Source organism: Corythoichthys intestinalis, chromosome 15 (assembly GCF_030265065.1).
Source record: "Corythoichthys intestinalis isolate RoL2023-P3 chromosome 15, ASM3026506v1, whole genome shotgun sequence".
In the NCBI taxonomy this organism is placed as follows: Eukaryota; Metazoa; Chordata; class Actinopteri; order Syngnathiformes; family Syngnathidae; genus Corythoichthys; species Corythoichthys intestinalis.
In genome coordinates, this window is record NC_080409.1 from 5153270 (window position 1) to 5176364 (window position 23095).

At 41.1% G+C, this 23095-nt stretch overlaps 1 protein-coding gene and 1 long non-coding RNA gene across 2 annotated transcripts in view; one reads left to right on the plus strand and one right to left on the minus strand.

The window, feature by feature from the left end:
- eif2ak4 (eukaryotic translation initiation factor 2 alpha kinase 4) overlaps positions 1-23095 on the minus strand; it is a 119692-nt gene that overhangs the window by 76095 nt on the left and 20502 nt on the right. The window contains exons 10-12 of the mRNA XM_057858810.1: positions 21331-21446; positions 10265-10419; positions 16-452 (exon numbers count right to left, since the gene is read on the minus strand). Of these exons, the coding sequence (XP_057714793.1) occupies positions 16-452; positions 10265-10419; positions 21331-21446 (708 nt within the window). The remainder of the gene's footprint in view (positions 1-15; positions 453-10264; positions 10420-21330; positions 21447-23095) is intronic.
- On the plus strand, positions 12739-15423 carry LOC130930743 (uncharacterized). The gene is made up of 3 exons (XR_009067104.1): positions 12739-13057; positions 14126-14220; positions 14306-15423. It is a non-coding gene; the product is annotated as an uncharacterized LOC130930743 (long non-coding RNA).

Consider the following 23095-nt stretch of genomic DNA (forward strand, 5'->3'; position numbering starts at 1 on the left):
TCAAAATGAACTCACAGAAAAGAGGCACCGAAGACGTCGTCATCCTCATCATCGTCATCCTCATCATCACTTGACTGATGCCGACCACATTTAGCACTAGAAGACCTCTCGATGGACGTGGACCATTCCACTGAGCTCGACAAGGCTGGAGGTGGCGCAATGTCCTCCGCATTGTCAAGAAGGCCCAGCTCGTTGAGCCTGGGTGGGGGTTTCCGGACAGGAGCCAACTTGTCAGCAGTGCTCGTAGGTTCTGAGCTATCGCTACTGCTGAGCGCCCCTTTGGGCGGGACTTCGCTCCTCTCGATCCACGCGTTGTAGTAGCGCACAATGTTCTCATGGTTGAGACGCGACAACAACGTCACTTCGCCTTTTATACGCCGAAATTGCTTGCTGGCAGGGTTGACCTGGATGCGCTTCACAGCATAATAACAACCATCAAGATTGTTCTGAACCTAAATGTAAGAGGTTAGATGAATCATAAATAAGCCGGTGGCATTATAGATATGAAAAAATCCTGTAAAACCGAAGTAAACGTCACTAAACGATTGGAAATATACTGCTCGAAAAAATAAAGGGAACACCAACATAACACGTTGTAGAGCTGAATGAAAGAATTTTTTTTATTAAATACTTTGTTCGTTCCTTAGTTGAACGTAATGACAACAACGCCAGACAAAAATTATCCATGAAAATGAAATGTATCAACCCATAGAGGTCCGGATTTGGATTCATACTCAAATTCCAACTTGATGTAATGTCCTTTAAACAAGTCAGGATGAAGCTTAGTAGTGTGTTTGGCCTCTACATGCTTGTATGACCTCCCTGCAAAGCCTCGGCATGCTCCTGATGAGGTGGCGGATGTTCTCCTGAGGGATTTCCACCCAGATCTGGAGCAGCACATCACTGAGTTCCTGGACAGTCTGAGGACCAACCTCTCGTCCTGTAGGAGATTCCAGGAGACACGTAGTTACTCCAGGAGAGCTGGACAGGGCCGTAGAAGATCCTTAAACCCGCAGAAGGATTGGTATCCACTCCTTTGTTCAAGGAGGAATAGGATAAACACTGCCAGAACTCTACAAAATGACCTCCAGCAGACCACTGGTGTGAATGTTTGACCAAACAATCAGAAGTGGGCTCCATGAGGATGGTCGGGGGGCCCGAAATCCTGGAGAGAGCACTGTGCTCACTGCCAATCACCGTAGAGCTTAAGAGGCATTTGCCATAGACCCCCAGAATTTGCAACTATGCCACTGGCTCTGTGTTCTTCACCGATGAAAGCAGGTTCAACCTGAGCACATGCAACAGACGTGCAAAGGTCCGGTGATCCCATGGAGAACGTTATGCTGCCTGCAACATCATTCAGCATGATCTGTGTGGTGGTGGGTCAGTGATGGTCAGGGGAGGCATATCCCTGGAAGGACACACAGACCTCTACAGGTTAGATGATGGCACCCTGACTGCTATTAGGTATCGGGATGAAATCATTGGACTCATTGTCATAAGCTATGATTGTGCAGTGGGACCTGGGTTCCTGTCCTGGTCCACGACAATGCCCAACTTCATGTGGTTGTAGTATGCAACAGTTGCTGAAGGGAGAAGGAATTGATAACATTCACTGGCCTGCACATTCGCCTGACCTAAATCCAATAGAACACTTCTGGGACATTGTGTTTATGTCCATCTGGCAGAGCAAGGTTGTTCCTCAGACTGTCCAGGAGCTCAGTGATGCCCTGGTGCAGATCTAGGAGGAGATTCCCTCGGACACCTCTCATTAGCAGCATGCCCAGGCGTTGTAGGGAGGTCATCCAGGCACTTGGAGGCCACACGCACTACTGTGCCTCGTTTTGACTTGTTTACATGAAAGTTGAATCAGCCTGTAGTGTGTTTTCCACTTTCATTTGGAGTATAGCTCCAAATCCAGACCTCCATGGGTTGATATATTTAATTTTCATTGATATTTTTTTTTTGTGATTTTGTTGTCAGCACATTCATCTATGGAACGAACAAAGTATTTAATAAAAACATTTAATTCAGTTATATCTACAATGTGTTACGTTAGCGTTCCCTTTTTTTTTTTTTTTTTTTTACCAGTGTATGTATAAAAATATTAAAACTAGAATAATTTTCACCAGTCGCAGGGCACATAGAGTCACACACAACCCTTCACGCACACACATCTACGGACAATTTGTAGTGTCCGATAAGCATGCCATGCCATGCACAGTTTTTTGAGATGTGGCAGCAACCTGTAGAAAAGCCACACAGGCACGGGAAGAAAATGCAAACTCCACAGAAGGCCGGACCAGGATTGAACCCACAATGACAGAGGTGGACATGCTAACCACTGTGCCACCGTGCAGAGTTCGCAATGTGAATTATTTTTAAACAAGAATAATGTAGAAAAATGCTTGACTTTATTAAATGCTTCACTGAGTGAGTACACTCAAATTCACTCATGCTGCTGAGAACAGCCTCTCACACAATTAAGGAGCAGCCACAGACTGGGCTACCTCTAATGTGTAACAAGCTAAACGATTAACACATTTGTGCATTTGATCGTACATAGGCCTGTCGCGATAACAAATTTTAGTGTGCGATAATTATTCTGATAAATTATTGCGATATGCGATATTACTGCGCCCCCCCATTTTTTTTTAACCAATTTACAATAACACAGTGCGAATACAGAATATATTTATAGATCAAGTACACCCATTTAAACGCGATAAATATTTACTCTTAAATTCAAAAATACTTTTTAAGAAATCACAACTAAAAACAATAGACCATGCCTCTTAAGTAAAAAACAATATTGATACAGCACAGAAACACAGAGTAAATAAAATGTGTTTAAAAAAAAAAAAAAAAAATGCTCTTAATAACTTAAGGATTTAGGCAAATGAAAACTTTTCAACTTCCCCGGGCCCCCTTTTTAAAAAGGGGGACCGGAGGGTGTGTTCCAATTATAGAGGGATCACACTCCTCAGCCTCCCCGGTAAAGTCTATTCAAGTGTGCTGGAGAGGTGGGTCCGTCGGGAAGTCGAATCTCGGATTCAGGAGGAGCAGTGTGGTTTTCGTCCCGGCCGTGGAACAGCTGTACACCCTCATCAGGGTCCTCGAGGGTGCATGGGAGTTCACCCAACCAGTCTACATGTGTTTTGTGGATTTGGAGAAGGCGTTCGACCGTGTGCCTAGGGGAGTCCTGTGGAGGGTGCTCCGGGAGTACGGGGTACCGAGCCCCTTGGTAAGGGCTGTTCGGTCCCTGTACGACCGGTGCCAGAGTCTGGTCCGCATTGCCGGCAGTAAGTCGAATTCGTTCCCACTGAGGATTGGACTCCGCCAAGGCTGCCCTTTGTCACCGATTCTGTTCATAATTTTTATGGACAGAATTTCTAGGCGCAGCCGAAGCGTTGAGGGTGTCCGGTTTGGTGGCCTCAGCATTGCGTCTCTGCTTTTTGCAGATGATGTGGTGCTGTTGGCTTCATCAAGCCGCGACCTCCAACTCTCAGTGGGGCGGTTCGCAGCCGAGTGTGAAGCGGTTGGGATGAAGATCAGCACCTCCAAATCCGAGACCATGGTTCTCAGCCGGAAAAGGGTGGCATGCCCTCTCCGGGTCGGGGATGAGATCCTGCCCCAAGTGGAGGAGTTCAAGTATCTTGGGGTCTTGTTCACGAGTGAGGGTAGGAGGGAGTGGGAGATTGACAGGCGGATCGGTGCAGCGTCTGCAGTGATGCGGACTCTGCACCGGTCCGTTGTGGTGAAGAAGGAGCTGAGCCAAAAGGCGAAGCTCTCGATTTACCGGTCGATCTACGTTCCTACCCTCACCTATGGTCACGAGCTGTGGGTCGTGACCGAAAGAACAAGATCCCGGATACAAGCGGCCGAAATGAGTTTCCTCCGCAGGGTGTCAGGGCTCTCCCTTACAGATAGGGTGAGAAGCCCGGTTATCCGGGAGGGGCTTGGTGTCGACCCGCTACTCCTCCGCGTTGAGAGGAGCCAGTTGAGGTGGCTCGGGCATCTGGTTCGGATGCCTCCTGGACGCCTCCCTGGAGAGGTGTTCCGGGCATGTCCCACCGGCGGGAGGCCCCGGGGTCGACCCAGGACACGCTGGAGAGACTTTGGAATCCCGCCGGAGGAGCTGGCTGAAGTGGCTGGGGAGAGGGAAGTCTGGGCTTCCCTGTTAAAGCTGCTGCCCCCGCGACCCGACCCCGGACTAAGCGGAAGATAATGGATGGATGGATTGATGGAAAACTTTTCAACTTTTCCCGTCATAGCTTCTGCAATGGTGTTCCATAGGGATGCAACGATACAGTTAAGTCATGGTTCGGTAAGATTTTTGATACGGGTGATACGATTTTCGATCTGATTCAATACATTTAATGCGCTGTAAAAATATATATATATATTTTTGTTTCGTTTGTTTTGGTTTTTTTTGTTTTTGCTAACGAGCAAAAATTAAAATTGCCATCATATAAACATGCATTTCGGTGCATAATATTTATGTGCTTACTTCTTATTGATCTGAAAAAATTTTGCATACAAGTGCTGAGAACAATCTTTACTGTTTGTAAAGTGAGGCAGGGCACACTGTTGATTGCTACAGCTCTCTTAGCAGCTAGGTTTACTACATGAGCAAGACATCCTATTTGTGGTCCCAATCCATCTGTGTCACATACTGAATTAACAATATTTGCAACATTATCTATAGTCACTGGTATGGATTGACTTGGCCTTCTTAACTTCCATTCAGTCATGACCGTTTAGAATTCATCGATGTAGTATATGGACTACGTGTCCCATAATCACTCTGGGCTCACGTAGCCAATGGCATGGGACGTAGCACATCTAGTTTGCCATTTCATGATATCTAGTGTGTGCGCGCATTAAAAAAGTTAGCAAGCGCCGCTGAAGTCACGTCTGCTCATTACTACACAACACCAGCATATGACAATCGACTTTCATAAACAGGACTAGTTTGTAGCACAGCGCTCTTAATTTCATTCAGCTGTTCGTTGTCAAAGCGAGGTTGTTCGTAGCAGCCAAGTAACAATGTTTTGGTGGACTTCGTTGTAAATATCCGGCGTTGTGCCGAAAAATAGCCGCCCCGCGTGAAATGTCACTCCTGACGGGAGCGCCCACACATCAACAACACCGGCGCGCCATAGATGGTCCACAGTCACTCCTGAGCACTGACACGGCCGGTATACGTTGAACAATAGGATATAATGGGAACTATTGGCTCCGGCGCTAGTTTTTGCCGGACCTGAAACGAAGATGCATTTTGCGCATTTGATAACGAGGAATCCGAACTTTTAACAGCACGTCTGCCGCGCATGCACGCACACACGTGCACGCGAGGCGATAAATCGCAGCGGAAAAATTGCCGCCTTCATTTTTATTTATCGCGCGATAAATGGAATTATTGCATATTGCGACAGGCTTAATCGTATAGCTACCAAGCTGTCTCTGCCAGATCAACGATACAAACCTGTCAATTAGTGCTGCAAAGATTAATCGATTAACTCGAGCAGTCGATTTGAAAAAAAGTTTTGAATTTAATTTTGCTGCTTCGAGTATTCGTTTAATTAAAGTGGCGTTGAAATGGTAGTTTTGAAAGTGTTTGCATTTTGTTTTAATGATTTGGGTGGATACACCGCCCTCTAGTCTGCCTCCTTTCACATGTCTGAATCCAGCTGCTCCCTGTGAAGAACAACATAAGCTAAGTTGTTTGAGGTAATGTTTTTTAATGCATTCGTAATTTAGTTTATAGTTATATTTAGCCAAAAAAAAAAAGTTAGCATTTTATAGCATTTAAGCTAGCATACTTTTGCTAAGTTAGTTAGCCATTTGTTCCTTTGTTGTACACATACCCTCATTTATTCATTTATTTCTACCGTTTGAGGCTCAGCTCAGGTACTTTAATTTTTTTTATCTTCCTTATCCGATTACTCGATTATTCGAACTAACTTGTTCATCGATTAATCGACTACTAAAATAATCAATAACTGCGACCCTACTGTCAATCATTGTTAACTTTAAGTACCAAACGCCAGCTGCACTGGTGACCAAGGAAAACAGTTTGGTCGCACTGCTTAGCAGGACGGAGAGTGAGTGGCTGTGGCGCTGTACAAACATCAGGCAGAAAAAACTTTGCGTGTTCAAAAAAAATATATAAACATCACACATCCACGATGGCGACGTTCAAACGTTATCTCGTAAGGGAGTGCCAAAAAATTGATTATTAGATGCATCGCGATTCGACATGTGACGATTCGATTACGATTCATAAATGTTCAAAAACGATGATTTTCCCCAATAACTTTATGACACGAAATTCAAGACACGCCTTTAACGGACACACGCACAATGTTATGATGGATGCTGCCGGTTACTGAGCGAAAGATTTACACCTTTTCAAGAGTGGAAAATAAATTTGTGTATGAGACAGGCACAGACCTTCCGGTCGCGCTTCTGTGCGCAAGTTATTTTTTAGAGCGAGAGGGGAAGAGAAATAGTTCGTTGCTCCTCGTCTTTGAGTTGTGCAGCAGTAAGTTCCAGTCGTGTTAATTGGAAAAAAATCCCCAGTGTTTTGCTAAGTTTATCAGAGGTGAGTATACGAACCCTCTTGTATTGTTTAGTCTTTATTGTTGTTGTTTTGAGATGTTACTAGTTAGCGCCGAGCGCTATGCTAATTAGCGACTTTGCTAACATGTATTTCCATGTCAAGCTGTGCGTTGTTTGGTGGTGTACATAAGTTACTCCAGATGCACGTTTAAAACCAGGATAAAGTACAGCACGTTTAAAACCAGGATAAAGTACAGCGGTAACGCTACAAACAAGTGAAATAGTACAGAAATTTGTGAAAACAAAGTATATTGGTTAAAAGAAGTCTTATTTCTAAAGACAGTTTGTTTGTTTCCGGAAAATGAGGAATTCATTCCACCAGTGTAAAATGTATTGTATTGTTGAGAGAAATAAGTACCGTATTTTTCGGACTACAAGTCGCTCCTGAGTATAAGTCGATCCCAGTGTTTCCCACAGGATTTTAGGAGACTGTGGTGGGAGGGTCTCTGACCATAGGATTTTTTGAAACTGTGGTGGTGGGCTGCATCGGAGTCGGACAGCCACACCATGTCGTGCCACGGCGATTTTTTTTTTTTTTCTCCATTATTTTTTTCCCCCCAAGAAGAACCATAACAAAGATATATTTGAAATATTTCATTAGCTAGGCTAATGTTATAGCTCTCAGCTACGGTACATGTATGTAAAATGCGTTGCTGATTACAGCTACCGTACCCTATGTAATAATGCGACTTTTTTTCTCGTAGCAATAGTACAACTTACATCTCGTAGTGACTCAGGGTTGGCAACCCAAACTGTTGAAAGAGCCATATTTGACCCCCCCCCCCCCAAAAAAAAAAAAAACTGATACAGTATGTCTGGAGCAGCAAAAAATTAAAAGCCTTGTACAAGCCTTATAATTATCAATACTAGCTATATTAGCCTACTATAAAAATGACTAAGTTGGCTAGAAATACATAATTAGCCTTCATGATTAAATGTTTATTTTCCCTGCAGTGGATCCTATAGCGCACCACGTGACTACTCTGTTGTACGATGACACCACAAGTTTAACTTCATTACAATATTAATGAATTGAAAGAATGTTTGTATCATGTTTGTCCTCCTAGAAATCCTATTAAAACAAAAAATATATTTCCCTCCCCCATCTTTTTCCATTAAAAAAAAAAAAAAAAAAATGCTCCGAAGCAGCACTAAAGAGCCGCATGCGGCCCAAGAGCCGCGGGTTTCAGACCGCCGTCGTAGCCCTCCTTTTTCCTTTTTATTTGACCCTCATAAGTACTACATTACCACAACAATAACAGTCCTTCTGTCAACTGACCCATTTACAGGACTGGGGGAATTCTAATGGCCGTGTAAAGAGTTTTTCTTGATTCGGTGAGAAGGTGAATAGTTTTTTCCCCGTTGTTCGTGAACTAAATTTCCACACAAACGCACATCGAGGTACCATTAACTTAGCAAGGAGAGGTATGAGAGTCATTTTTCGAGTGTCCCAGAGCTCGCGAAATTGGGGGGGGGGGGGGGGGGGGGGCGCATTTATCCAACTCCTGTCTGAAGTTGGCGCGTCGGTGTTGTGCCGAAAAATAGCCACTCCACGCGAAATGTCCCCCCGACGGGAGCGCCCACACGTCACTCGTACAAACAGCCTTTTCTTACCAATCGATGGACACGGAAACGACGTTCTTGTACCGTGAATATGTATCATTTTACTCTGCTTGAACTAATAAATACTTTACTGTGACCAACGCTCTGAAAATAGAGCAAGGCTTTATTTTGGGCCCCGCCTCTCCGCGCAAGTTCAATCAAAGTTTGCTGTCCGTCCAAGACGGCCGTCCACCGCTCACTTTCGCCGAAAAGTCCGATCCAAACTATTGTAATGCCCCGGATATGGGGAAGAAGGAGAGAAGTCTGTATTTGCTTACCCACTTGATTGTGGTAACAATAATAAAGAAAAACAATAACAAAATAACAGCGGGCTGCTAAGACATGCGACCGCTATCTCTCGCTATCTCGCTCGTTCTCCCATTCTTCCTACTCGTTCCCCTTGCGTCTCTTAAATAAATAAATAAATAAAATACTACTCTAAAATGCTGCTTTCGCTCGCGCGGGTGGTAGAGTGGAGTGGGCTACAGCTGTGTAATCGGCTGACTGACGCATCTGATTAGTTTTTGTTTTTTTTTCCCCCGGCGTTGGGGGGGGGGGGGGGGGGGGGGGTCAAACGAGACTGTGGCGGGCCCAAACGAGACTGTGGCGGGCCGCCACAGTCTCGTTCATTGGTGGGAAACACTGCGATCCAGCCATAAAATGCCCAACGAAGAGAAAAAAAACATATACAAGTCGCACCGGAGTATAAGTCGAATTTATGGGGGAAATTTACTTGATAAAATCCAACACATAGAACAGACATGTCATCTTGAAAGGCAATTTAATATAAAAATACAATAGAGAACAACATGCTAAATAAATGTACAGTGTACAGTGCATGAACAACGAAATGTGAATATACTGTCCTACGCTACGGCCTGTCCTGGCTATACAGCGAACTCCCAAAAGACAATGCTGGACGTCCGTATAATTTGCTGAATCAATTCGGTCCTCGATAGAAAACAGGTTCGCATCAACGCAAATAAATGATAATTAGGTACTATTAGTAATAAGTAACAGGTTAGCATGCGTTCGCTATCATTAGCACATCGTTCAAACAACCACACAACTGGCTCTAAGTGTCCGATCGCGGGTGGAAAACACACAACAACAACAGAAAAGATGATACACGCAGGCGTTGCCTCTGTAGAGATGATTTAAAAGCATAAACAATGAAAGTAGGTTCGCATCCGTCTATTCTCTCTAGCTAACTCGCCCACAGTGGCGCTCACTCACTCAGAGCTACGTAGCTGTCCGTCTTCTTCTGGCGTGTCACGTAAACAAGTGCGAGTGCGCCCTCACGTGGGCGTGAAAGCGCCACAAACTAAATGCATCCATTTCAAGATAAAAAAGTCAATAATACAATTGAACATACACTGCCAAAGGCAGAACGCGAACGTGGCCATAGCTATAAAGAGTTATTCAGATAACTATAGCATAAGAACATGCTAACAACTTTACAAAACCATCAGTGTCACTGCAAAACACCAAAATAACATGTGAAATTATATCATAATGTGTTAATAATTCCACACATAAGTCGCTCCTGAGTATAAGTCGCACCCCCAGCCAAAATATGAAAAAAACCGCGACTTATAGTCCGAAAAATACGGTACTTTGAAACAGCTAATGTTTTTGCACCTTCTTGTGAAAAAGATTATCTCAAGGTCAGCTGTGTGTTGTATAGGCATGTAGAGAAATAAGTACTGCCTTCAAAATGGTTAATGTTTTTGCAAATTCTTGTTTAAAAAAGAAAAGAAAAAAAAAAGCTGTTTAATAGCAGGTTTTTGTTGTATGGGCATGTTTCCATCGTTCCTGTTGAATCATTAGGATATCTTAAATACATAATGGACATAAATTTGTTTGGCTACTTTATTAATTAGTAATGTACGATGCATCGATAACCGTGATCATCGTTCAGTAATCGAATCGTAGCACCCTGAATCGTAATTGAATCAAATCGTGAAGTGCCTAAGATGGCACACCCCTAATATCTCGTTCAGGTCTACTTTACAACAACGGAAAGAGAACACTGTACCTTAATTACAGCACCAAAGGCCCCTTTCCCCAACAGTTGGAGTTCTTCAAATTCATTGAAGTAGCGAGAAAACTGCCTCTGCACTCCAGGACTAAATGGAGCATTCAGAATGTGGCTACGTGGGATTACAGATGATGCGAAATCCACAGCAAGATCTGAGAAGAAGAGTAAAAACACATTAAATTCATTCAGAATCAATCAAATCTCAAATTTTCTATAAAAAATTATTCCTCGCTACTTCGCGCTTCAAACTTTGCACCCTCGGTCTATCACTGATTTTTTTTTTTCAATTAAAAATCTATATATTGTGGAAAACACAGACAAGGCTGAAAAAGCAATTTCTGCTCTAGCACACCTCTTTAAAATAAACTGCTGTATTTTAAACCAAAAGAACTGTTGTGTTTGATAGAACAATATGACTATATGCTGCCATAGCAGTTTCATGGCGCATTAAGCCCCCAAACTATTTTTAATTTGTCCGTTTTAACCCTGGAGAGCCATGTTTACAGACACCGCACAACCACTTTTGTTTCATCCCAGCCATAAAACGAAGGTAAGTAATTATATTTATTATTCGAAATGTTTATCATTTTTAGCTTAGAATCATTCATTTATAAAATTATTAACTCGGATATTCTTTTTAAACAAATTACATCACAATGAAAGAAATTGTGTATGTAAATATATCATGGCTATCTAACTGATACCTATCGCTTAATTGTATTTTTTTTTGTTACTGTGGCATTTCCCCCGATATTTTAGATGATAAATAATCGATCCAAACAAAGAAAAAAAAAAAAAACGTTTAAAAGGGTAAATATTTGAAAAGAAAATCTCGATCACTCCTCGATGTCTGCAATTTCTGCATTGCGACCCTTGTTATATTACCGTGTTTCACCCATAAAATCCCCAAAAAGTCCGGCTGTGGGCATTCACAGCTGTTTCTTGACACTAAGTGAGACTAGTACACGGAGTTTTTTGATCGAAACAAAGTAGGTACGCGATAATATCTCGTTAAAATTAAAGATGCACCGATACCGATACTAGTATCGGCAGGGGGCGCCGATCCAGCCCGAAATGATGGTATTGGTATCTGCGAGTACCAACAAAGACGACGCCAATACCATTTACCTGTCCATTATTATAACATTTGACCGCAGCCTTTTTTTCCTCCTGGCGCTCACTACACTCCGTCTCTGTGTTGTGTGATGACACGGGAACACCAAGCAGCTATTGCTATTGGCTTGCTCCAGACCAATGAGAGCGGGCCAATAGCCACTCCTAACCAATGACAAGGCCGCTTTTTCATATGGAGGAAAACCAAACCAGGAGAAATGGCGGCGGTCGGGAAGTATTTCAAAATAGAAATCCCGTCGATTAAAATCAATGGCTGCATGCAAGATTTGCGGCCTGAAAGTTTCCAGATGTGGAGTTAAATCGGCCAATTTCAATACTTCGAACCTGATAAAACATTTGAAGACGAAATGTGAACAAACACAACGAGCTTGAGCCTGCAAGAGCAGGACTGCTATCCAGAGGAAGGGCGCTGGATCGGAGCAACAATCTCTGGTCAGTTCACTACGTCTATTTTACTTTTATTGTGTTTTACTGAAAGAAATGCCGCAGTAATTTGGGAAGTGTTTCCAAAGTAGGGTTGCCACCTTTCAGAAATAGAAATAAGGGACTCCCCCCTCCCGAAAAAAAGGAGGCTAATAGAGAGACGGGATGCTGTGGTCAATTATTATTACTTATAATTGTTAGCGTCCGCAAATGCGGAAACAAAGTTGGAACTCAAAGCAGATAACAAGCAGGGGATACGTACAAGGGTTTAATGATTGCAAACAAAAAAATAACACGCGATCGCGGGATAGAGGGAATAACAAAAGGACCCCGTGACAGCAGGTCGACGGAGCTCAATACTACAAACTCGAAGGTTAACTAAGACGATAAACAGCGAGCCAAAAAGCCAAAATAAAAACACTCAAATACCTGCACATGGTAGAGGTACAAAAGAGAGCAGCACACTAACAGAAAAAAACCCAATGCAGGGGTGTAACAAGCTAATGTAGCGAGACTCTAGTGCGAGATGTCAAATGGCGATCAGCAAGGTAAATATCTTTGAGACCACCCATGCTTAAAGTGTAAGTTCAGAATTTTTGACATCAGGCTTAATGTTCGAGTTGGGGGGGGTTAATTCGTCAATGGAGTTGATTGAAAAAAAAATTCCGTATCATTTGTTAGTCTTTTATTATTTTCAGGGCTCCTCAGTGATTATGCTAATGCAAATCAACATGGCCAATTAGCATGCTAATAAAAACCAATATTCACAGATCTAACATAGTCAAATAAATTCAAAACGCAGCTCGATGTTCAAAAACCCCCTGCAGCCAAAACAATGTCTCACCAAATTGCCGTAATTCATTTAATTCTGCGAGACTATTTTTTCCATATGCGTAATGGCACCACAATAGAGGAGTGCTATGGCCACTCGTCTTCACCTCGGTCTGCTATGCAGAGTGTTCACGGAAGGACGTCAACAAGGTGAAATGTGCTTTTAGAAGCTGTGGAAACATACAGAAGAAATGGACAAAGGAAAGTTTCCACCGCTTGCCTGTGAAGAACGAGGAACTATATAAAAAGGGGTTACTCAGCTGGATATGACATATACACACACCGGTGGAAAAAGTACTGCTTTGGAGTATTTGCAGCGCGCATTTTCATCGGTATCATCTCCTGAAACCAAACGCTGTGCCTTCGACTGTCCAAATGTCTTCAAGAGCTTCTGATTAACAGGTAATAACAATATTTTCATATATGAAAGTATATCGCATGCACACCTCAATATCGCAGTTCGCGTTAGTGGGGCTTGTAACTAACACCATGCACATTTATGGTTCGCGTTTTTAAATTGGAAACAATGGTCAATGTACTGTCCAATATCTCACAAAGTGCATTTTTCCTTCGTGCTATTATTTTAACAGCCGTTTGACAGGAAGGAAGTACTGCGGCGGCCATTTTTGTAGTATTTTCGTCAGTCTGTCGTTTGGTGAGCGCTGGTTGTGTTTTTTGCACCTTCGAAGGCATAGTCTTTTCACACTGATTCGTTTTTGGATGCGAGAGTGCAGCACAATAAAGCACCTGGAGCTCGGACGCTACCTCCCGACTCCCGTATTTATTTTGAATGGAGTTGTGTTCACTAGCACACACAAGGGGAATAGTACTTCCAGATCACCATCCCGAATGCAGTAAATCATTCCACTTTGAGTTGGGATTCGGTTTACGAATGGTTCGTAGGTTAAGTGCGTGAGCAACCACCGTTTTTTGCACAATCCCACACACAGACACGTACTCTGACTCTTCCTCATTGGGACTAGTAGTCGGTAGTATGTAAATAAGTAATATGTCAATCATACAATATCTTTTTATCCTTCACTATTCGCCCCAGACATCTCACGCAATCTGTTATTGAAGGGTTATTTGTAGTACGGATTGTGAGTGAATTGGGGGATACTGGAATACTTTATCACTTTCATGAAAAATTGAGAAGAAAACTTTTGAGCGTACGCTGAGTGATGTTACGTTTCTATGTCCTTAGATAAGTGACGCCTACCTAGCTTTTAATAAATAAAGGAATAAACTAAGAAGTAATCTCCGAGTTGGTTTTCGGGAAAGAGTTGAACAACGCTCCTAAATACGATTTTAAAAAATCAATAAATTCTAAAACTTTTTTGCTAAGCATGACAATCCTGGATAAATTTTTTAGATATTAGGGTTTACCTTATTCCGTGGTGCGATTGTGTCTACAACACAGGCATATTATCATGACAAATCCAACAAGCTACTTTTTACTGTGATCTCTAGGCGACCTGGAGATGCTGAAGGTACACCCAGAAGAGGCTCCACTTTGTTTTCAACTCCATGAAGGCAAGGGCGCCAGCAAGCGAGGAATGCTGATGGTAGGCTCTATCAACATTTGTCCCATTAACAATTGCACTCTACCCTTCTTATGTGAACATATTTCAATCAAATTTACTCTATTAGGGACTTTGAGATTACAGCTTGGAGTTTCCAAAGCAAACAAAAAGATGGGTTGCCTGGAGGAGTTACGAGCCAACAACGCAGACATTCTGACAGAATCGCATGTCCTGGAAAGACTGCAGGATTCATCAGTGAAGTTTGCTGATCCAGATTTTTATTTCAAGCCTCCAACTACAATTCCCCAAAGCATCGCATGCATCAAAAGGCCTGATAAAGAAAAAGTTCTTTTACATGTCAGTAGATTTAAAAAATAAGTAGGCTGACATTTTCCTTTTTTTTAATAGATATTTTTGAATGTACTATAATTAAAAAAAACACATTGTCTTATTTGTGAAATGTGAAGGTTTAAAAGATCAAAAGTTTCTGGGTATGTAGGAGTTGTACTTAGAACAACTGCAGAGCATCTTCAGTTTCCCTAAAACCATTGTAGTTCCCACTGACAGAAGTGCACTAGTCACAGATACAGGAGACGACACACAATGGAAGAACACGTCGCTGGCCTCTTCCCAGATGTTTGCCTTTCAACGCCCACTCAAGAACAACCCTATATGCCACCAATCGGAGTTGCCTAAAACAAGAAAACCACAATACAGGGTGATTAAAAAACAAAGTGCCAAAATCATCATGTAATAGATCAAAAGTATAATTATTATTTAAAAAGAGTTACAGAACTCCAGCTTGGACACATGTTCAATATTTCCAACAAATAAGCAGCACTCTACTATATGCAGCAGGATTCAAAATGAGGGCGGAAAAGTAGCAGCTTATAGTCCTCAAATTACGTAACTTCAAGTTTTTAAATGAAGTGCTCTAAGGTGACCATCACCGGCAATTGAAATACATGAAATAAATAAATAAGTTATTATCAACACATTTGCCTATGTTAGAGTTTTACAATGTTTTTCATTTCTGACATATTGCGTGATGATTTAGGCACATTCTTGTAAATAATTGCCATACTGCTAAAGCTTTTTATTTTGACATGCTTTTACGCTCACAATGCATTACTGTTGAAATGATATAGCTGCTTTCCTGAAGTAGAATAGAACTTTGCTTAAGAGTATACGAATATTCGCCCAGAGGCAAAATAAAGCATGCAGGAATCCACTTACCTCATTGATAGCTGCCCGCTTTTTTTCCAGTTGGTCTTGTCTACGAAGAAAAAAGTTTCAAGAACACCTTTGTTGAGAAGTGGTAAAAAGTCTTGGTGTTCACTTGCAACGATTTATTGAGTTCCTGAGAACTGTTCAGCTCCAATTCTTCCCTGCATTTTGGGGGCGGGAAGTCGCTTCGTTGCCACAAAAACAAACAAAAAAAAAAGCGGTGAAAAGACCAATGTGATATCCCTCCGCCCAGCTTGCTCTCTTCTCTGCAAAGCAACTGAGTTACTAATGTTGCTGTTCTTACTGCAGTTATTGACGTGCAATGGTAAGTTTTAATAACTTTATCCTGAAAACATAGCCAACACTATTGATTGCATGCGTCATCGATGATTCTCCTGCGTGCATGTTTTTTTTTTTTTATTAGTATGCTAATTGGCCATATTGACTTGCATTAGCATAGCCACTCCGGAGCCCTGAAAAATAATAGAAGACTAATAAACGATACGGAATATTTTGAAATCAACTCCCCTGACCAATTAAAGCCCCCCCCCCAACTCAAAGATTAAGCCTGATGTCAAAAATTCTGAACTCCCCCTTTAAATGCTGCACTGATGAGCCTGCATTGGATTCAGGTGCGACGTCAGGAACGCCCCCACGACCAGCCCAGCAACAAAACACAGTCTAACCTGCAGCAGAATGTGACAATAATTTCATGAAAGTTGCACTGTTTGGCCTTTGAGAGGTTTAAAAAAGTTTATTCAGTTCATTCAGAGTTTATTATTATGAATGTATTTTTACTTTCTTACTGTTGGGCTAGCATTATACATGTTTTATTAATTTCACAAATGTAGCACTATTTTGGCTTTGAGAGCCAAAGGTTTATTCAACTATTGTCTACTAGGGTTTAGTAGACTTCACTTTGTACTAGTCTTTTTCCTATTTTGCAAAGGTAAGCAACAGCCTGACAAAGCCTTGATAGAATGATTTCACATCCAATTATGTAGCTCTTTGGGGAAAAAAAAAAAAATATATATATATATATATATATATGTATATATATATATATATATATATATAAACGGGGTGGTATCGTTATGGTACCGGTATCGGCCGATACTGCACAGCCAGATATAGGTATCGGGGCCAAAAAATGGTATAGGTGCAACACTAGTTAAAATCATGGTGTGTTTAATTATGCTCTCTTCTAGACTTCATAATGATAATGACAGGTCAGATTCCACCTTCACTGCGCCACGTCTTCAAGTAGGGGGCATCCTACAATCTGCTTCAGTTATTCGTAGTCAGTCGCGGCGAAACATGCAACGATCTAATGCCAGATTTATGTTGAAAAAGTACGAAAGCATTTACTCACGAGAATTTTCACTGGAAAAGCTCCGTTTACATTGGGCAGCCACCACACTGACTGACAGAATAGCATCGTACTTCGACATATTTACGTTAGGGCTGTCAAACGATTAAAATTTTTAATCGAGTTAATTACAGCTTAAAAATTAATTAATCGTAATTACTCGCAATTAATCGCAATTCAAACCATCTATAAAATATGCCATATTTTTCTGTAAATTATATATATATTCTGTAAAATAAATGGTTGGAATGGAAAGATAAAACACAAGATGGATATATACATTCAACATACGATACATAAGGACTGTAGTGGGCATTTCACTCTACTGTCATTTAAATCTGTCTATGCTGTCCTCACTCCGAAGCGTCTACTTTTTCCAAAGCTAGACAGCTAGTGAACGGCGCTTTAATAATTTGACTTCTTCCTTTTTCATCTGATTTATTAATAAAATGGCCTCAAACCATTGTCCTCTTTAGACAGTCGTAAAACTACAAAATAAAAGTACACAAGCATTGCATTAGCAACAACGTTAGCTTAGCACGCTATACAGGTTCACTAAACATAAACAAAAAGCGTCTCATACAAAAAATTAGGGCTGTCCCAAACGACTAATTTTCTCCCGATTAGTCAGCCGACTATTTTTACGATTAGTCGACTAATCTAATAATTTTTTTTTTTTTTTTTTTTTTTTTACTAATTTAGCAATGAAATTTTTGTTGACGCTTATCAATTCACAAAAAACATATTGGAACACTCAAATTATTTATTAAAGTACAAATAAACACGTAAATAACAATAATAAATCACAAATAAACTATGAGTTCAAATGCTGATAGAATTAACTAGTGTAACATCCCGATTGAAAAGATGGTCTCTTAAACTGATGGTTTACAACTTTTATTCCATCCTTGATGTAAACACACTGTAAGAGCTACGGTGCACACAAATAAAGCAACACAATTAGAAATTAACAAAAACTTTTCACCTTTTTCCTTTTAAACCTTATTTATATATCAATGAATTGCCTATATGAATTGCCTTTACCTTAATTTATTACCTTATCATTGACAATCTCTCCCTTGAGTGCAATCACTGTATATACTGTATATATTTATGACCTTTTAATCTTATATAATTTTCTATACCATAAAATAAACCTTTCAATTAGCATTAAGAACAATACTAATAGCACTTATAGGCCCATTGTCAATGAAACATTATTATTTAGTAAGGCGACAGCACCCTCTGGTGTACAAAAAAAAAAAATTACCAACTGCGTGAAGGCGCTTGAAGTGTTTATTCACGGCCGACGTGCAGCCGAGCTTGGCATTGAAGAGACAGGACAGAAGAGTGTAACTCTCCTTTGTTTCTTTGAAATAAGTCAATGTTTTGGACACTCTGGTGCGCTTTTTTGGCTTTGTGCCGCTTTCCCCGCTTGCAAACAGAGCATCCGACATTCTAACTTTCCACGCATATATTTTTTAACCCTTCATTAACCGTCGACGGGATGTTGTCCTCGTCGACGGATTTACGTCATCGATGACATCGACTATGTCGACTAGTCGGGACAGCTCTACAAAAAATATAACATTTCGCTTACTAACATAATATGTACATTCTTTACAACAACCATACTTACCGACAAATCTTGTCCAAGGATCATATAAGCACAACATTATCAGCCCGAGACGTCGTGCAGCCATAATGAACTGGCAAGAAAATAATAAACCATGTCGCAAAGCGACCACAAGAGTTCGCTGTTGGACAGCAAAAAAAGCCTTGCTGTAAAACTTAACAAAAGGCAGAATACTTTCTGAGCGGGACATGTGCGTTAATTGCGTCAAATATTTTAACGTGATTAACTAAAAAAATTAGTTAACGCGCGTTAACCCGATAATTTTGACAGCCCTAATTTACGTAAAATAAATGCTAACTGCACGTCTTTTTTTTTTGCTTTTAACCAAGAATCGAGAATGTTTTACGTCCATATCTATAAAGAATTTGAGGATTTAAGCATTTATTCACAAGAATTTTCACTGGTAAAGCTCTGTTTACATAAAGCGGCCGCTAGCTACATTCACTAACAGACTAGCATTGTACTTTGACATATTTACATCTAAATTAAGCCTGTCGCAATATGCAATAATTCCATTTATCGCACGGTAAATAAAAATGAAGGCGATAATTTTTCCGCTGCGATTTATCGCCTCGCGTGCACCTGCGTGCGCGCGTGCTGCTGACGTGCTTTTAAAAGTTCGGCTTCCTTGTTACCAACTACGCAAAATGCATTTTAGTTCTGTTTTTAGTTTAGTGCAGTTTAAGTTTAGTGCAGGTGGAGGTGGAGAAAAAAAAAAAAGAAAAGGTGACGCTTACCATTGAAATGAAGACGTTAATGATAGCAAACTATAAGTGTGCATCCATGAACTGGGTCGTAGAATGCCGATATCGGCCGGCGGTCCCCCTCCGTTCGCCAGTCTTTATAAGTTAAGGTGACAGTTCTTATTGTGGTAACATCGCCTAAGAAATCGCCAGCTTCGTCAGGTTTCAAATCATTTATTCCATCAACTCGCCGAGTGTCCACTGCTGTTGACGCCAGGATCAAAACAGAAAGTAAAATAGCGCTCTCCTGCTCACCGTCAGCCCCGCGGTGCGTTCAGGTACACTAAAAAAAGTCCGCCACATTACGCGGTGCGTTCAGGTACACTAAAAAAAAAGTCTGCCACATTAGAAGCCGATTCGTCACATAATTACAGGTACTGTACTGTATTATTGTTATTATTGCTATTATTATATTATTGTTATTCTGATTTTTATTCATATTTTATTTGTTTTGCTTTTTGTAATTGCTATTTGCAATTGTAACAGCAGTATTTATTTAGGATGTAGTGTGGGTTTTTGGGCTGTGGAGCGAATTATTGGAATTATAATGTATTCTTATGGGAAAATACTGCTTGACATAAGACCATTTCGACTTACAAACAAGCTCCCTGAACGAATTAACTCCGTATGTAGAGGTACCACTGTATTACACATTAAACGCCATAGCAGAAGCTATGAGGGGAAACGTTTTCATTTGCCTAGATGCTTAAATTATTAAGAGGAATTTTATTTTTCTTAAAAAACACATTTTATTTCTTCTTTGTTTCTGTGCAGTAGTAATATTGTTGTCTTTTCCTAAAAAGTATTTTTGAATTTAAGAGTAAACATTTATTGCATTTAAATGGGTGTACATGATCTATTAATATATACTGTATTCTCACAGTGTTATTGTAATTTTTTTTTCTAATTGGGGGGGGTGCAATAATATCGCATATCGCAATAATTTATTAAATAAATTATCACACACTAAAATTTGTTATCGTAACAGGCCTAATCTAAATTTACAAAGAATTCAAGGATTTAAGCATTTATTCACAAGATTTTTCACCGGAAAAGCTCTTTTCACATAAGGCAGCCGCTAGCTACATTTACGAACAGACTAGCATTGTACTTTGACATATTTACGTAAAATAAATGCTAACTGCACGTTTTTTTTTGCTTTTAACCTAAAATCGGGACTGTTTTACGTCCATATCTATAAGGAATTCAGAGATTTAAGCATTTGTTCACAAAAATTTTCAATGAAAAAAGCTCTTAGTCTGCGATTCCACTCAGCCAGCTTTGATGGCCATGCCAACAATGCAGGCCCATTATAAATCTGCCCGCGCCCCGTGTCCTGTCAATATCATTATGAAGTCTACATCTCTCTCATGCTCTCACCTCGAGTTAGGTTTCGGGTTTTTTTTTTTTTTAAATGCCATACTGCTCAAAATTTTCTTCCCCCAGAAAATTGAGATTTTAAGCTTTCCAATGATGTATCACACATGCATACAAGACAATTTCAAAATTTGGCCTCTCAGAGCGGAACTTCAAGTCACCCGAGTGTTTTCTGCCATATACAGATGAGCTGTCCCGAGCCGATCGCGTGGTCTCACTCTCGCTCCCTCCCTCTGCCTGCTCTTTGTTCGTCAGGCAGTGCACATGCACTGGAGTTTTTTATTAAAGTTAACAAGGATTGACAGATGTTTGTGTTTGATCTTGCCAGAGCCACGGACTTCAAAAGCACCGCAGGCGTCAATCATCGTTTAACTTGTTAAACAGTCGCTGTTGCATGTCATTGTGTGTAAGTGAGCAGAGTAGACTGACTCAATGAAGCATTTAATAAAGCCAAACATTTTTCTACTACTTTAATCTTGTTTAAAAATAATTTGGTGGGACAGTAACATGTTTAAAACCTATCCTAATTATTAACATTGGAAGTGCTTAAAAAACATATACCAAATAATATATATACATTTTTTTTAAATCATACTTTGGGATTTTGTTTTTTTTGGGGGTGGAAGGGGGTATGCTACTTTGCGGTTTTTCACTTATGGCGGCGGGTTCTGGTCCCCATTAACCGCAAAAAAACGAGGGATTACTGTACTACCAAAAGTGTTTACGCTTTTTACTAGAAAATTCATCCACAAATATGATGAAAGTTTACCTAGGAGGCAACTAAAAATCCTTATATTTACCTTCTGGGCTGCTCTCGTGGAAATGAAGCTGGTTTCGAGGTGATGGAGGCTTCAGGAAGTTGTGGTCCAAGAGTTGCTGGGTCGTCCATCGATCAACATCATTTAGGCAGACACACCTGAGAAGCCGTGTTGTGCATCGGTTATTATCATTGAACTGCGTCTTGATAGTATTGGTAAGTGTTGCAGAGATACCATTTTTTGGTTCCCAATACAGTTTTGTAGAAGCCGATGCCAACTCAATCGATGTCATGTTTTTAAAAAAATGTATACTATTTTTCATTTTCATGACTAAATTACTGCATACTCATTTGAATGTAAAGTAACTGCTATCAAGGATTAGTCAGAGACTGCTTAACTCATTATCTACCATTGAGGACGTTAGACGTCCAATCCATTTGAAGTGGGAAGAAATGCTCATTCGCTGTAACCCCTCCCACTTCAAATGGATTGGACATCTATTAGTGATGCACTCGAATTCACAGAAAAAGGATGATTGGTAAGGCTGCAAAAACTAATCGATTAAATCAATTAAAGTTGTTGATACAGTAGTTGCCAATTGCCACGGAATTTGATAGTCGATTTTTGACGGCAGCAATGAGCAGTCCCGTTTGGTTTCTTGTTTGTGTGTAACGTGAGGCAGCGCACGCACACCAGTGCTTCTTCTTCCTGTCTTCGACGGGGGCGGACGTGTTTCCTCCCTGCTGCTGCTTGCTGCTATCTCTGTCTAGTCTATTGTGTCTGCTTTTTTTGTATTTCCTCTGTGGAACATCTGTGCAGGTCTCTCATAAGAAAATGCATCTGATTAGTTTGTCTCTCAGTGCAAATGACACAATTTTTTTCAACAAGACATTGTGCACTAGGAGAGCCGTCCTGCCCGGACGGGACCTTTGCCACTGGTTGTGTGACAGACTCATGGGATCACTGGAAGCCTTACTGTCCAGTCCGTGGAAGATACTGTATCAAGGATATTTGGCTGTTTGGCGTGACGGTTGTGGGGTTCCTTCTGCTTGGCTTAGGAGGTGCCTTGCTCTACAGGAAAGTTTCCAAGACGGCAGCTTTCAAAGAAATCAACAAATTGACCACGGATCAAACGGTGCAATTCAAGGCATTGGAAGATCGCGATGAGGCTGGGATCGAGAACTGGCTCCGTGGACTCACGGTTCGGTCTGAGGAAGGATGAAGAAAAGTGGATGCTACCTTGCGCCAGGTGACTGAACTGTCGGAGCAGGTGACTGAACTGTCGAGGCAGACCGCGACTACTGGCAATGACTTAAGGGGCCCGAGATCTTGCCTACGCCAAGAGGAGCGTGAATTTGACTGAAGACCAAACGTATTTGGACATATTCAATTACTTATTCGGCTTTATTTGAATATAATTCTCCTTTCCTTTCTCGAACACCCTTCCTCCACCCCTCCCTTCTCCTGGAGAGAGCCGCGCAGATGGCCCTAACTCTTGCCCTTGATCTCTTCCCAAGGCCGGTCGCAGGGCCCTGCGACTCTTATTTTGTCTACAGATACGTACAAATACTGATACACTTGCGCATACACACACTCACACACACACACACAACCCTTCAGTCAGCCACCGCCTTTTTCTACCTATCACTGATTGCCCCCCCTTCCAGCCATGACTGTTACTTCTCCTTTTTTTCGTACAAAAAAATCCCTGCACGTGATCTGTGCGTCGTGTCATAACCATGCTATGTTGTATGATATATGTGTGTCTACTCGTAACTTGCTCTGCAATTTCTGAAGGAGAGAGAGA